This window comes from Takifugu flavidus, chromosome 1 (genome assembly GCF_003711565.1).
Source record: "Takifugu flavidus isolate HTHZ2018 chromosome 1, ASM371156v2, whole genome shotgun sequence".
Classification (NCBI taxonomy): domain Eukaryota; kingdom Metazoa; phylum Chordata; class Actinopteri; order Tetraodontiformes; family Tetraodontidae; genus Takifugu; species Takifugu flavidus.
In genome coordinates, this window is record NC_079520.1 from 4,662,124 (window position 1) to 4,677,172 (window position 15,049).

General features: G+C 46.7%; 1 protein-coding gene across 7 annotated transcripts in view; it reads right to left on the minus strand.

Annotated features, from left to right (window-relative positions):
* Positions 1-15,049, minus strand: part of adarb1b (adenosine deaminase RNA specific B1b) — a 52,984-nt gene that overhangs the window by 12,547 nt on the left and 25,388 nt on the right. For 5 of the 7 annotated variants that reach the window (XM_057033890.1, XM_057033933.1, XM_057033899.1 and 2 more), the window contains one exon: positions 6,694-6,723. Coding sequence is in view for 1 of the 7 variants with exons in the window: in XM_057033880.1 (XP_056889860.1) it covers positions 5,974-6,082 (109 nt within the window). In the remaining 6 variants the exon portion in view is untranslated. Of the gene's footprint in view, positions 1-5,973; positions 6,662-6,693; positions 6,724-7,784; positions 7,865-15,049 lie in introns of those variants that run through there. The other 2 variants (XM_057033923.1, XM_057033880.1) reach the window with 2 other exon arrangements.

Consider the following 15,049-nt stretch of genomic DNA (forward strand, 5'->3'; position numbering starts at 1 on the left):
ATTTAAAAATGTACGTGTGGGGACTGTCGTCCCGTTAACGTTAGCTTCGTTGACAGGATTGATGCCCCGCCCACAGGGTCCAGCCCGCGTTGATTAGCATGTCTGATAGCCTCTCTGGGGGGGCGTCGTAGCTCATGGTGGGCCAGAACTGCCAGAACTTTCTGGGTAATGGACCAGCTCTGAGGCTCAGCTGGGAGTTAAGAGGGAGAATAGGCAGAAATTGTGTGTGTGTGTGTGTGTGTGTGTGTGTGTGTGTGTGTGTGTGTGTGTGTGTGTGTGTGTGTGTGTGTGTGTGTGTGAGAGAGAGAGAGAGAGAGACAAACACAAATAATCTTCCCTTCATGGATTTATATTAGCCTTTGAGATACGTAGGAAAAGCTCGCTGCTCAAAGTGACAAATGTTGCAATTTTATTTTTGGAAAACTTTCTGACAATTTGAAATAAGTTATATATTTGTTGAAATAAACAGTTGAAATTTAAAAAAAAAAAGAAGTCTAATCTGCAGTTGTCACCTAAAGAAGGGAGAACCTGCCTTTTATTGTGTTATTTGACGGCGGGTCATTTATCATCACAGGGCACTGATGGGATGGCAAAGAACTGGTGGAGGAGGTGGAGGAGGTGGAGGAGGTGGAGGGGGTGCGCAGTGTATCAATATGAATTTTATTCGATGGGTTTTTATGAAAAATTGCATTTCAGAAGAGGCTGATGGAGTCAAGGTTTGTGGATGAGTGAGGGGCCAAGCAATAAAGGCTGGGATAGAGGTAATGGTCCCCCAACACACACACACACACACACACACACACACACACACACACACACACAGAGTTAATCAATGCTGTTGGTCTTCCTGCACACACAGGGAGGTAAATGACATCAAAAACTAAATGAGCTGCCTTTTTGGAGGACCTGAGGACCACCACTGTGCTACAGGAAGTGCAAACGCAGCAACAACTGTCTCTGTCTGTCTCTCCGTCCACATGTTTGCCGCTTTCGATCCACAGTGGAGCGATGTGGAGAAACCCAGAAATGAAATTATTTGTTTTTAAAATCCAAGAACCTTCCTCACACACGTCTACCTGAATGCTTTATTTCCTCATTAATGCAGTTTTCAGGTGGGGTCATAAATCAGTGAGGCGTTATGACTCCTCGAATATTAGCAGGCGTCAGGGGTTAGAGGGCTGGTGGCCACGAGTGGCCGCGGAGGGGCTGCAGCTAAATGGCTGCTATCACATCCTGTTTCCATCAAGAGTAAAATGAGTATCTGCTTGGCCTCCGGGTGCGACGCACAACAGGCTGCTACACACATGCACACGAATACAAAGACAGGTGCCGCAGGTGCAAAGGCATATATATTTCAGACAATGGGCCAAGAATCTACTACTCCAAGGAAACCGGAGGTAAATATCTGCTTGTTGTGGCTTTATAAGTGAGTTTATTAACTAGAAGGTGCCTGTACTGTGTGTCTGAGTGGAAAATGTCTTCTTTTCTGACACAGGCGGGTAGATTTTTCCATGTTTCACAGGAAACAATTCATTTATACTTTGAGGAGGAATTTACAACAAACTAATCTGCTGTGACAACTTTGTTGGTCCCTTGACAAGCGGCGGCGACCTGCCAACAGCATTCCAGCTATTTAAAGATACTACAGCGTGTCAGCATCTCACCCTGAATGATGGAGGAGTTGATTTTAGCCGATTGATGCACCAATATGTGATGGGGCTGGTTGTTTTAGATGCAACTCTGGAGCCATTACTGGCAACACAACTGCATTTCCACCCTGGTATGTTACAGGTGAAAAAGCCTGAAGGCTGTTGTGCAGGAATGAGAGAAAGCACCAGCTGGCCAAAACTGAAATGAAATCTGGCGTGATGGATTCTTCACTTGGCACCGAGTTTTTCCAAAACACCAACGTCAAACGCAGAAATTACCATCCAGAAACAATGAACAGAGTTGATGATTGTACTTTCTGCTGCCAAGAAAAAGCAGGGCGCTGTGGCATTCCACCGACGGGGGTGAAAAAAACCAAAATATCCTGGAAACAGAGGAGGAACGGATCGAACAAGATGGAGAGTCTGACACAAGTGCTGGAGATGAGGCGGAGGCGGAGATGAAAGCATGAGGACAAAGACAAATGGGCAGAGGACATGTTTGGTGCAGGAGAGGCTGCCTCCGAGACAGCCCTCTCAGGAGGCCTAACGCAGACGGATAGGGCGCCACCACTCAGGTCCGTACGGCCCCCGTCTGATTCTTCCCTTATCCCTTTAAAAAAAGTCATAACATGTTCCCCTAACTCAACCCGCGGGGCTGAAACAGTCCATAAGCGAGACGGACTTTATTTATATCATTATTATATAGCAAAAATGGAGGATGAGCCAAACAACTTTGCTGTTGAAGTGGAGCAAAATATTAAGTTGCAGTTTTCAAGATTTTGGATTAAAACAACTTTAAAACCTTCACCTTTTGTACTGGAGCAGCTTTACAGGCTGAAGGGAGACCGGAGCGTTGTTCACTGTGCATGTACAGTACATCGTCAGGTAGGCGAGCGCCATTGTCACTGCTCCAAAATCCCATTACTTTCCCCAATTAAGCTTTGGCAGTCCAATGATTACCTCCAGAAAACACAAGAATGGAGGAATCCTGGAAAAAAGGAGCCTCATTCTGTTTTTATTCTCTGTGAAGTCTGACCCTGTTTCGTCTCTCCGCGTCCTCGGCCGACGTCTCCGAGCGCTGATCAAGTAATGCGCAATAATGGAGTACACGTGTGGATGCTGGCAGCCTAATGGAGAGGGGTCGTGGAGGCGAGGGGGGGGGCGTTGTGCTGCCTGATTGAAACTGATGGACCAAGGTAAGGGGGCCACAGAGAACGTTCACCCAATGTGGCCCCCCACGTCTCATCAAAGTCACATGCACGAACGTGGTACACATGCTTAAATGGGAGTCCATTATTCAATTTAGCCTTTCTAATGACCAACGAATTAGGCTGCCAGGGGCGATTTGCTTCCTTGGCTCTAGTTTTTTGGACAATCTCCCAGAGAAGAGCCAGATATTCAAATGACGACGTCTCGTACCATCTCAAGTAATCAGGGGAAGTTGGCCGCCTCGTCCACACCGGGGTGCAGGGGAAGAAAAAAAAAAGGAGAGACTGGCGTGCACGTTGCGGCTGAATTAACCGCCGGTGTGCAAGGTCAAATCGGTGTTCCAGAACAAGGTGATGAGGCCGTGACGTTTTGTCACGTGTGATTCCCGTCTGGCAGACTTGAAGCAGTTACGGGATCCAAACTGGAACCAGTGGAAACATTTACAACACCAGCTTCTAAAAGACCGCGCACGCCCCTAAAAAGGCCACCAAACATTATTCCAAAGCAAAGCCTGAGGCGCATTTACTAAAAGGTCAACCCAATCCCCGCTGGCGTTTCTTAATAAAGCTTCATTTCACAGCAGAATCCTATTTTTCTCTTATTTTGACCAATGGCGATGCTGGTTGTAAAGCTTATTGTGTCCACCGTGGACGCTCATCCTGAGAAATCTAATAAAAAACAAACGGCCCTCTCGCTCTTCATAGCTTCCATTTGTCCAAAAATGGGGTTCAGCAGAAACAGCAGCACTTTTCCCTCCATCGTTTTAGGGTTGCTGTTGGCTGCCTTCCTGCTTTTCGCTCGCTGCTGTAAAATCCATTCGACAGGTCTGATTTATGACACAACACAGGCAACGGGTGCCTGTGGGGAAGGACTTCATGTGTGAGCGTGTTCCGAGCGGTGTGCACGTGTGAGCGTGAGGATGGGGGGGGACCTCCGGAGCGGTGCTCGGTGCTCAAGTAGCCATCAAAGCATCCAGGCAGGAAACGGCTCCAGATCCACCTGTGCTCGTGCGGATATGTCTGCTACACGTCATTATGAGCTACGCTAACCTGGAAGTCATGCGGCTTGGGCTCGGGCAGGTTCTCGCTGATGGTCCCGCCATCTGTCCCTCCCATCCTCCACGCCTGGGCGCCTTCGGCGAGCGGCTAATGCCCACTGTCACATTCAAGGCCGGGTCAGACCACCGAGAGGATGCTCAGAAACGACCGCGTGGCCAGTGTGGCACAGAGAGCCTGGAAAGGCTGAGAAAGACGGCCGCGCGAGATGATTTGTGCTCGCGTGGATCCGCCGCACTGTCGCTTTGGAGTTGAATTTCACACTCTGTGCCTTCGCCGCCATCGAGCAGAAAGGCGCCGCTGATGGACCGGAGTGAGACGGCCACGTTTGGAAAAGTAGATGAGAGGAGCTCGATTAAATCAGAGGAGCTGGGAGGGACTCATGCAATCACAGAAAATAATCTGATTAAGGGGGGAAAAAGGTTCTAAATATGAGGTTAACTCTTTCATGATGATGTATTAGGTCTTCTTTCCACAGCTGAATCAGAATTTCTCAGACGTGTGAATCAGGTGACTAAATAAAGGAGTAAATAAAGGGGAAAAGGCAGCGAGGGTGCAGGGGCAGAATGATTTGAGGGAAAGTGTGTAGCAGGGCGATGGATGGTGCAGGTGGTGCCGTTCCCCTCCTCTGCCCCGATTCAACTTAGAAAAGCTCATTTTGGAGATTGTGCCGACGCAGCAGAAAAGGCTTCTGTTCTCCGCTTTCCATATTTCATACACAGCCCACTGGAAGTATCGCACACCAGTCATGGCTGGCACTTTTCTAAGAGATCCACTGATGGACTTATTACTTTTGAAGATATTCAGTTCAGCAGTTTGAAAGTCGCTGTGCGCAGTTCGGCGAAGGATGCCCGCGGACACGATCGCCCACATACGGAACCAGGAAACCCAGCTGACTCTCCTGAAACCGGAGAACCTGAAGCAAACGATGCCAAATGTTCATTTTAATTTAAAAAATTTTGATCAGAAAAGACATTTCAGCCTGGAGATAATGCAAAACATGTGGCTATCAGCCTCTGCACCAAAAACAGTATAACTTGAGCAAAATATAGGATAAAAGAAGAAAAGAGTGCTGGTAAATTTATATTCATGATCTCCGAAAATCCAAAAGTTAAAAAATAAATACATTTTGGATGGTTGACATTTTAATGAATGATGCACTTACTATAGTTATTTTTTAATCATTCTTTTGCCTTTAAACAAGAATTATGTTTGTTTTTGATTATGCAAAGACAAACATAATTTCGACAAATAATTTTTTTTAAAAAAGATCAACTGACCTCATAGAACCAGCTGAAATTTGGAAAAACTGTTAGAAACGCACATTGACTTCAACTGAATGGATGTTAAAGTTGCGACAGAAGGTTTTTTTTATTATAATATGTTCACATCGAGGAAGCAGAGAAGCAACACACGAGGTGTGTTGGGGAGGAAGACTGCGCTTCGATCTGCTGATGGCGAAGAGCCGCCGGGGAGGACGTGAATCTGTCTCTGACTCCAGTGACAGCACGCGGGATCAGACACACAAACACCCCACTCACAGGCTGACGTTAGCTTGCAAAGAGGCTGCTGATGCTAACAGATGGAGCAACTAACCCAGCAGCAGCAACCAGCAACAACCGCAGCATCAGCAGCTGTTGGGCTAACCTCCCAAGCTCAGAGGTCATGGCTCCTGTCACCTGACCAGAGACCACGACCTCGCAGAGACGTGCAGCTGACGCCGTCACAAACATATGGATTATGTGGAAATGACTCTGGTCTGAGGGTAACTGTGATGAAGAAACACTTCAGAACATTCTGTATAACCAATCATCCGTATCCTTTAGCTTTTTAGTCTGTTTATAGTCAAACATGCCTCTTACACACTGTTTAAGTTACAGAAGTTACAGTTACTTTTGATGAGCTGAGAAACACAGATTTCAAGCTCAAGAAACTTCCTTTTCATGATGAGTAAACCAAAAATGACCAATATTCAAGAATTCTAGTTTGTACTTCCTTCTAGTTCCTAAACAACATGAACCCCAGTCGGGCAGCTCTCCGTCAATGAGAGCCGGTTTTACCTTTGCGTTCGGAGCGTTTCTTGCGCCTCCTCTTGAACCTGCGCCGGATCAGGCAGTAATAGGAGCCCAGATTCTGTGTGCCGTCGGTCAGCAGGGCCATGGCTTTCATACCACCAATAGTCTGAATTGAAAACGATCTAAAGAACCGCTCGCCTAAAACGACCCGAGGACCTCACTGGGACGGCTGCTGGTCCTCTGGCCCCGTCTCCACTGCCGATATGATGATATTCAGATGCCCACACACCTGCAGTGTTTCTATGTTTCTACAACTCTCCTTCCCTCCCTCCTGTTCTGCCTCCTCCTCCCTCTGTCTCCCGCCTCTGTTCACTCCATCTCTGCCCTCTCACTGGTCGAGAGAGGAGAGAGGTGTGAAAACGCAGGAGGGGACAGCTGCTGCTTCGGTTTGGTGCTGAAATAACTTCCCGTCACTTGTCCATCATGGATAGGCTGACCCCCAAAACAACCTGCCTCATCAACCTCTAAATGAAAACACACAATAGGCTCACCTGTGAATAGTTTTACCATCAGAATAACAAAAAATGGCACCTTTTTTAGTTGTATCTCACATTTTATTCACTTCTATGTATAAAGATCTATATACAGTATTTGGGAGATGGACGGAACCCAGCAGGCAGACAAATACTCTGCCTCCATCTAGCGGACAAACGTTGGTATTACACATCTGACATTTGGAAAAAGGAAAGGAGATATGAAACCTACCTCTGGATTGATGTCTGCAACTGGACAAACCTGATGGAGAAAAAAAAGATTAATGTGGGTAAAAAGCAACAGCAGAGTTACCACAGTAAATGATTCTTTAGCTGCAATTTTTCCAGGTTTGACCTGGAGCCAATGTTTGCCTGTTCTAATACTGGACTGAACTGTTCCAAAGTCAGATGTTTGTGGCTGGTCGGGATTTAGCCGGATGCTTATAAGTGTAATGAGAGGAGTCCAACACAATCATTCTCGAGACCGCTGCTCTTGGCAACATCCAGGGCCAAAAACAGAAAAAAAGCGGTTTGCATAGCGTTCAAAAGAGCGACATACCACAAAGCTACATACGTTTGATGAGATTATCCTCAACATTCTGATTGTCATTATTTATTATTTTAGTGATCTATTGATCCGCCATTGGTGTTCTTTTCAGCCAGGATGTGTTGCAGCACATTAAAACTGTGGCTACTTCCAGGAGGTAAAGATTTGGACTCTGGTTAGACAGGCAAACCACACATGCCAGTCAAGCCAAGTTAGACAGAGAGAAAAGAAATAGAACAGAAAAAGGCATTCAGGCAATGAGGGGAACTGTCTCGTGTATCTGCAGAGGAGACTAACAACACGTTGCTCTGTTTCCTTTAATTTACGACACCGGGCTGACTTTAAAAGTTTCATATAACTGTGGTGTTCATTGTAGCTAGGAAACAACACAATGATGAACTCGAAAGTTTCACCACTGAGCTTTATAACCAACTACGGTGAAGCCGTCTGCTGGATCAGAGCACAAATCTCCAGAAAAAGACTTTTATGGGCATCTGTGGCTACATTTCTCACTCAAATGGGCAGAGTTCGGAAAGCAGTGCTAGGCATTTTAATTCTACTACAAATTAGGAATTCTGATGATTAATACATGATACAAAAGATCTACACTCCAAGAATTTTAATATATATGCCAACAGCTACATTTTTAGCTAATAAATTGAGGACAGACGTAAGACAGAAGTATCTGCTTCCTTCAACTGAAAAGACTATTGTTAGTGGGGGGAAAAAACCCTATTTGGTGCTCGCAAGTCGACAAAAGTGCTGCAGATTCCAACCTGAAGAAAAGTCTTCGAAAGGGAGAATCACTTCTGGGACACCTCTGGAACGTTCCGCGACAAAGACGACTGCAGGATTACTGCAGGTGTAAAAAAAAAAAAAAAAAAAATCTTCAAGGTAACATAACCACTCTGCCAGGAATTCTGGGAACTTTGTTGCGGGATTACTGAACACAGGGCGGCACTTCAAAAGGTTTAGTTGGTATTTAAATTTAGGCTTGGAATTTATTCACAGAGTAAACAAGAGTGTTCCACTACGCCAGAGTGTGCTCGTTATTTTAAATGACCCCATTGCCAAGCGAACCAAACCGTCTCCATCGCACAGAAGAAAACATGAAGAAAAACTGACATTTGAAAACTGGTCACGCAGGTGTGGACTTCCCCACGGCAGCACGGCATCAAGGTTTTATGTTGAGTTGGCGAGAAAGATGACAGATGGACAGGAGAGACAAACGGGAGGTTCAGAGGACGCGAGGCTGGCGCTCAGCAGGAGGAGGAAAACGCTGTTTTGAACAGGGCTGAACAAAAATCACGCCATGGAGGCCCATTATGAAAGAGATGGGTTATGAAAGAGAGGCATCCAGTACAATGCAAGCTAGAAGAGGAGTGCGTGACTGTAACCCTCGATGAATCCTTGCCCCCATCCAAAAACTAGGCCAACGGCCTAGCACAAACACAGACACACACACTCATTCAACCCCCAGTAAATGCCGTCTCTGACCTACCTTTTTCTCTTACATATAACTAGGGATACATCTTTAATCAACTATTTCATTTTTTGCGAAATGAGTGTGTGCGTGCGCGTGTGAGTATGTCAACCGTCTAGGTAAACAGATGGGACCTGGACATTGACTTGTTTTCCTCCTTCCATGTAACCGTGTGATTTCTGGCCGTGTTGTTGTTGTACCGCCGTGTGTCCAGCAGAGGGCGCCACCGCCACAGAATGGTTAAAGGCAGACACGTGATCGCAAAGGAGTGGAAATTCCTAATTACAAGGAAACGTCTACTTGAGGACGCCGTTTTTAAGATTTCATTTCAGAAAATGTTGAGCAATTTTGTTAACACCTGAAACAATCTAGAACTATAATATAATTCATAGTCGTGTTCTTTTTGTTGGTGATCACTCAGATCAAAATGTGCATGTATGAGTGACCTGTGGGAATGGGACGAGCGCAAGCCACAAACATGTGGGCAGGTATTTGTTTTCCCGCCTGAAGAGCAATTAAAAATACATGCCAATGATTGTCAAGAAGAAAACTTGTACACCATCATCCAAAAGCTCCATTTGGATTAAGATAATTCATCCGGTAGTTTCCAAAAATCGGAGATCTCCCTGTTAATCCTGCATCATCCACCACCTGCAATATTTTACTCCTTAACTCACCCCACAGCCGGCTGCTTCTGCACTAAATCAGCTGAAAATAGGAATGACAGGATTCTTCCTGAGGGAGTTCCCGTGGCTCCAGGAGCCTCCCATCAGCTCCCACTGCTGGGTGTGGTCCACCCCTGAACCAACATCCAGCGCTTTTCCTGGGACAGAACGGCAGCAGGGCGGGTGGATTTGGGGTTTTGGCATATGGTGTTTGTATGCAACATAAGGTGGACACCCCCCTCTGCCCAAATTACCCCCCCTTCCCTTCGGCAACACGATATCTGTGAAGGGCACAGCCAGTTAGGACGCAGTTACTTTGGGATACTAATACTATTCGACATGGTTTCATGTGCATTTCATGCAAATTTTCCCAACAAGGAGACCAAAACAACACTTTGGCAACAAGAACAAAATCCAGGCTCCAGTTTTCAGGCTTCCGGTTTAAAATCACGTACTTTAATAGTGCGCCAGTGTCGACTGTCCACGGCTGCACCTGTAATCTGTCGATCACCTTCTGACGCTTTAATCTTTTTGTCAACCTCTTATAAAAATGCCGGTAATGACTCAGCAAATGTTAGGACACGGCGGCAGAAACGACCTGACGTTTCATTTCCTAGCAGCTGCTGATGACCGGCGTTTTCCTCTAAAGGTGGAATCGAAGAGCCCGTCGGGTGCGTCTGGTGATCTACATTTGAATTTGCCCGCCTCTTCCTGGCGTGCTTAAGCAGGCTACATCCCCTCACCTTTGCAGGTCCCACCTCTCTATTATATGCTACAACACAGATGTCAGCATTGTTTCCTATGATGAATGAGTCTCTGTTCTCAGCCCATTTATCTTGCCTCCCTGTTGTGCGCCCTTGTTGACAGAATAACCTTCCATTTCCAGCGCTGCGCAGACCAAAAGGGACACCTGAGGTCACGGGGAAAGAAATCGCTCTCAGAACAGTGGCAAAAAATTTAGATACTTAATTAAAAGTACAGATAAGGGGCCAGCAAGATGAACGGAGGACATTAGTCCAGAAGCCCGGGATGGAATCTGGAAGTCGGGCTCAGTAGTTAGCTTAGCGAAATATTGTTACTGCACTGCAATGCAGTGGAGCAGTGAGGATAATGAATGCACACACACACACACACACCACACACACACACACACACACACACACACACACACACACACACACACACACACACACACACACAGTGAGAAACATTTTGTTAGGTAGGTGTTTTAACTGGACTTCTACTACTGGACTTGGATCAAAGGGTGAAAGAAGTCCAAATTTGGAGGTCAAAGACCCGCCGCACTCCTGCGTGTTGATCCGTCTTCTTCGTCTGTTCTGGGTCAACGACCTGGGAGGGAGCCAAAGCTGAAGTGGGCAGCTGGCCATCAGCGCGCCGTCACACATATGCAGTCACCAAGTAACATCTGCATGACGACTGCCCAGAGCATCCGTCCGAAGCTGCCACCTGAGCCCTCGTCTGGGTCCCGGCGCGTTCAGGAGTGAAAGAAAACGACCTTTTAGCACCTTTGGGACCCAGAGTGATGCGCCTCTGCGATTACGTGCGTTCACAACGTGCTCCGGAAAATCAGATGTTCGGTGGCCGCGTGGGATTTCAAAACGAAGAAAAGACAACGCGTGCACGTGCACCGACGCACTCGATTTCAGAACTGGCGCGGGGTTTACAATGGAAATAGAAATGGAACCGCAACATAATCAGATCCACGCAGGCAGGGAGCGAGGATCCGAAGCCCGACTGGAAACCAGGTACCCAAAACTTGCAGCAGCTTCCATTATCCTCCCGGTGTTTGAAGCGTTCATCCCGAGACTCCGAATCCACACGAGCAAAACAAACATGAATCAATCTACGCAAGAAAGGATTATGCGTCCAAAATAAACCTTGGAATTGAAAAGAACCCGAAAGGTGTCGGGCCACAACGCTCTCTTTCAGACGTTAGGGCTCAACCCTGCGTTAAACAGGCCTCTGCAGACGTGCCCGCTTCCCTCTAATGCTGCATGTTCCAGCTGTAAATTATTGAACACTACACACTTGCTGGGTGACAGCGGAACCAGCGCCGAGTGTTCCAGGCGTCCGTGTGTCACTGCACCCGGAGCGGAGCGCTGTCTATGAATGAGGGGAACGTAAGAAGGCTGCACGGAGGAACGAAGACGCCGTCGATCCGCAGAACGCTTCAATAACGAGAGCGGCGATTTGATGAAGCCGTCGACCTGCAGAATCAACAACAAAACAAATCCCTGTCGGAGGCAAAAATAATTATCCCAGTAATTTTGACTGAGGCCTATTTTGATCATTTATTTAAGGGATTATATTGTAATAACGTCGTCGGCCAGACGACCTTGTTTTGCACTCATTTTCTCTGGCGTTTTGGCTTAATGGCCGGATTCTGAGGAGGATCTGAAGCCGTTACGCGGCAAAAACTGAATTTGACATCTCGTTGCAGCAGGCGCAGGCCCGCTTACATAAGGGTGACTATTTTAGTTTGGTAAGGGTGAGCGTTTGATGGAACGGCCAGTTCCTCATCCCTGCTGGCCACTTTTAAAGTGCTGTTTGAAAATGCTTTAGACGCTGTGCATCTGCATCTGCATAGTAACGCTCCAACTAGGAGTCCATATAAGCTACTTGGGAAACAGGAAAGCCTTTTTTTTCTGTCCCTCTTCCTCAATTTCAGCGATGAAAACACTTTAAAAAACAATGTTTGGCACCGCTGTGAAATAAACAACGCTTTGTTGCAGTAGATAAAGTTGCCAAAAATCAATTTTAATCACTGTCCCATAATGAGCAAACTAAAATGAATCAATCGGCACTGACTGATACAGCGAACACAGCCGACTTTGAAAGCCTGCCGATGGCCGGTGTACAGCAGCGGGGGTTCGCCTTTGGCCCCACCGCTTCTGGAAATTTGCAATCTATTGCGTTTTTCACCGTGTCATTCGGATCAATTCTCATATGACAGACTGCGGAGGGGCTGCAAAGAGTTATTTTCTACCAGGAATTGCAAAAAGGACCGTGTGCCGTTGTACTTGGGCACCTCCACTTTAGCCATTTTAGCTCCATCTCCAGCAGCCCAGACTGGGACGAGTGACAGAAACAATCGGTGAGAGTAACTCGCTCTATTATCCCTGTTTAAGCACATCATCACGTTATTTATGACAGCCTAATCGATTCAAACGGGCCATATCTTGGTTTTACGTGCTCGTCTGCACGTGTGTGTATGTGTTGCTGGCACAGAGCAGCAGCAGATGTGAGGCTAATTTAGAGTCCAGAGAGATGTGCTGCGAAGCATTATGGGCAAATGTGCCGTTGTTGAACTTGAACGGCCTTCAATGACAAAATGTCCTCTCCTCAGAAAAAAAACGTACTTTTTTTTTTGTTTCTCCAGCCCGCCGCGGCCTCGTGGGTCACTTTTCGTAAAAACGTTCGGATAACCCAAACGGGAGAATGATTTGGGGTCGGTCGCAGAGCACAAAATGTCTCTGGGTTTAAATTAAAGTGATTCCATAGCAGAGTACTCAAGCACTTAACGCGCACTCTGAATGAATGAAAAGTGATGTGGAGTTTACGCTGCGAGTACGCCGTGTCACAGCCCGGGACCCGTGTGTTAAAATGCTCAAGGCCGTGTTTATGTAACGGCGTCGCCAACACTGGAAGGGGTCACAGTTGTTCCATAATTAGGATTCAATAAAAAGACAGAGAGAGAGCGAGACCATAACAAAGGGAAGCTAAGAGGGACAATGCTGACAAGCTGAACAATTTATCTTTGTAGCCTCCGGAACAACGGGGGCACGTCGCATGATGTATTGCCCGCACTTGTAATTACAATAAGGTGAACGAGGGGAGCACGTAGGCGAGTTAAAATGCAATGACATGATGGGACAAACTAACAACTAAAACATGGCAGATGCAAACAGATCGTTGGCATGCAGGATTTTTTACATGAGCAGACAATGAGGTCACGGGCTGCCAGGGCTGTTTGTTGTTGTTGTGGTTCTCATCACCGCTCAGCCACGTCTTTGAAGGCACCCGTCCGCAGCCTCCATGATAACGGCTGACTCCAGGACACTGATATGTGCTCTGAACCTCTCTCTATTCACTCATCTTTCAATTACTTGCACTCGGTGTAACATACATTATGGTGCTGGCAAAAATAAAGAAATAGAAATAGGACAACTGAAGCCGAAGCAGGAAAGGGAATTCTTTCAATCTATGGCCAATGTTAACATCAGCAGTCAAAATGTGGCCCATAATGCCATCTGACTGCAGGGAAGGGCACTAAAACCTGCAAGAAATGTTCATTTCCTACATGCAATATTCAAGAAAACAGCCATTTTTCATCCTATCACATCAATTTTTTATAGAGGGAGCGGGCAATCACAAATGGTTTGGAATTTGACTACATAAGCATGCCCAGGCCTGCAGAGCACATATGTTTTAAGGGAATAAAAAGAAAACAGGACACGCTGGCAATCTGAATCTGAAGCCGCATTATCACGAGCTTTTTGAGCCAAGCTGCAAGATATCATGGCGAGGACTGTGATGTTTAGATAAACCTGCGAGAACAGGGACTGATTTTAGCTAACAGCATGGACGATTCCAAGTAAAAGCAGTAGACGCTTAAAGAGAGCGCGTAAAAAAAAACAAACTGTTATCCTGTCACTCTCATCATGGTGCAAACAAACACGAACCCTCAAACACATTTTCTTAGTTGACAGAATTTTCTTTTCAGTAAACAGAAATGATGAGCAAACACCACGGCGCTGCCAACGTATACCAAGCTGCTAATGAGTGAGTCATCTGTGCTAATTTGCTGCGCTAATTTTATCGGAGAACTTCACAGGCTCGAAGAACACCTCGGTGAGACGGAATGGGGGAACAGCACGGCGCTCTACACACACACACACACACACACACACACACACACACACGGTCGTGCTGTCACAGAGCCGTCATGGCTGCAGACACCTAGATGCAGCCTTGATAATGAGTGTAAAGAGGAATGCATTTTCTGTGCACGCAAATGTGTAAAAAGATGGAACAAAAACACGATTTGTCACCTTCTCGCTGCAGGATCAGGCTAAATCTAAAATAAACTTGGCTGTTAAACGCGTTTACCCGTCTATGCAGCGTGGCGCCGACATGAATTCCATCCGACCCTGCGCTCGCTATGCGTGCGTCTGCGTGCACGGGCGTGTTACACTTTGCCAAAATCCCACCAGTTCAGTTATTGCGTAACGGGAATGGCTCCAGATGAACGTGACACCTCACCGTGTTGAGGTGCAGCCATACGAGAGGAGCCCAGTGATGCAAGAACAGAACAGCAGGACGGCGCTAAATTAATTAGCTAAGTAAAATGCATACGCAGGCCTGCGCGTTCACAACCAAACCGCTTCCACAGCAAGTGGACACTAAAAAATAAGATGGGAAAGTGCAGGTCAGTCTCTGACATTCTGCTCATGTGGGCTCGTGTCCTGCGGCCTCGACCCCACGTTAACTGCAGCATCTGTGCGTCCATTTTAGCCATCAGGGCCATCTGTCTTTTCTTCCATTCTGCTTGGCTACCTTTGAGAGTTTTGCTGCGTGCTGGTGCTAAGCTCACTGAAAAGGCGGACTAGCGTGCACGTAACCTGGCATGTCGGATGTACACCCTAACGTATCGATTAATATTTTAAACACCGGAGTTCGGTGTCTTTTCGTTGCCTGTAGGCTGCCGCTCTGACAGCAGTGCTGCGCTCTTCGGCGGTTCAGTCGACCTGGAATTGGAAAATTCTGGATTTCAGGCTTAAAAGGACAAAACAACTGTCAAATCTTGTGTCATTTTTTACTAAAATACAAACACAAGCTGTGTATTAAGTCTGCAACACGCCGTGCAGCAAGG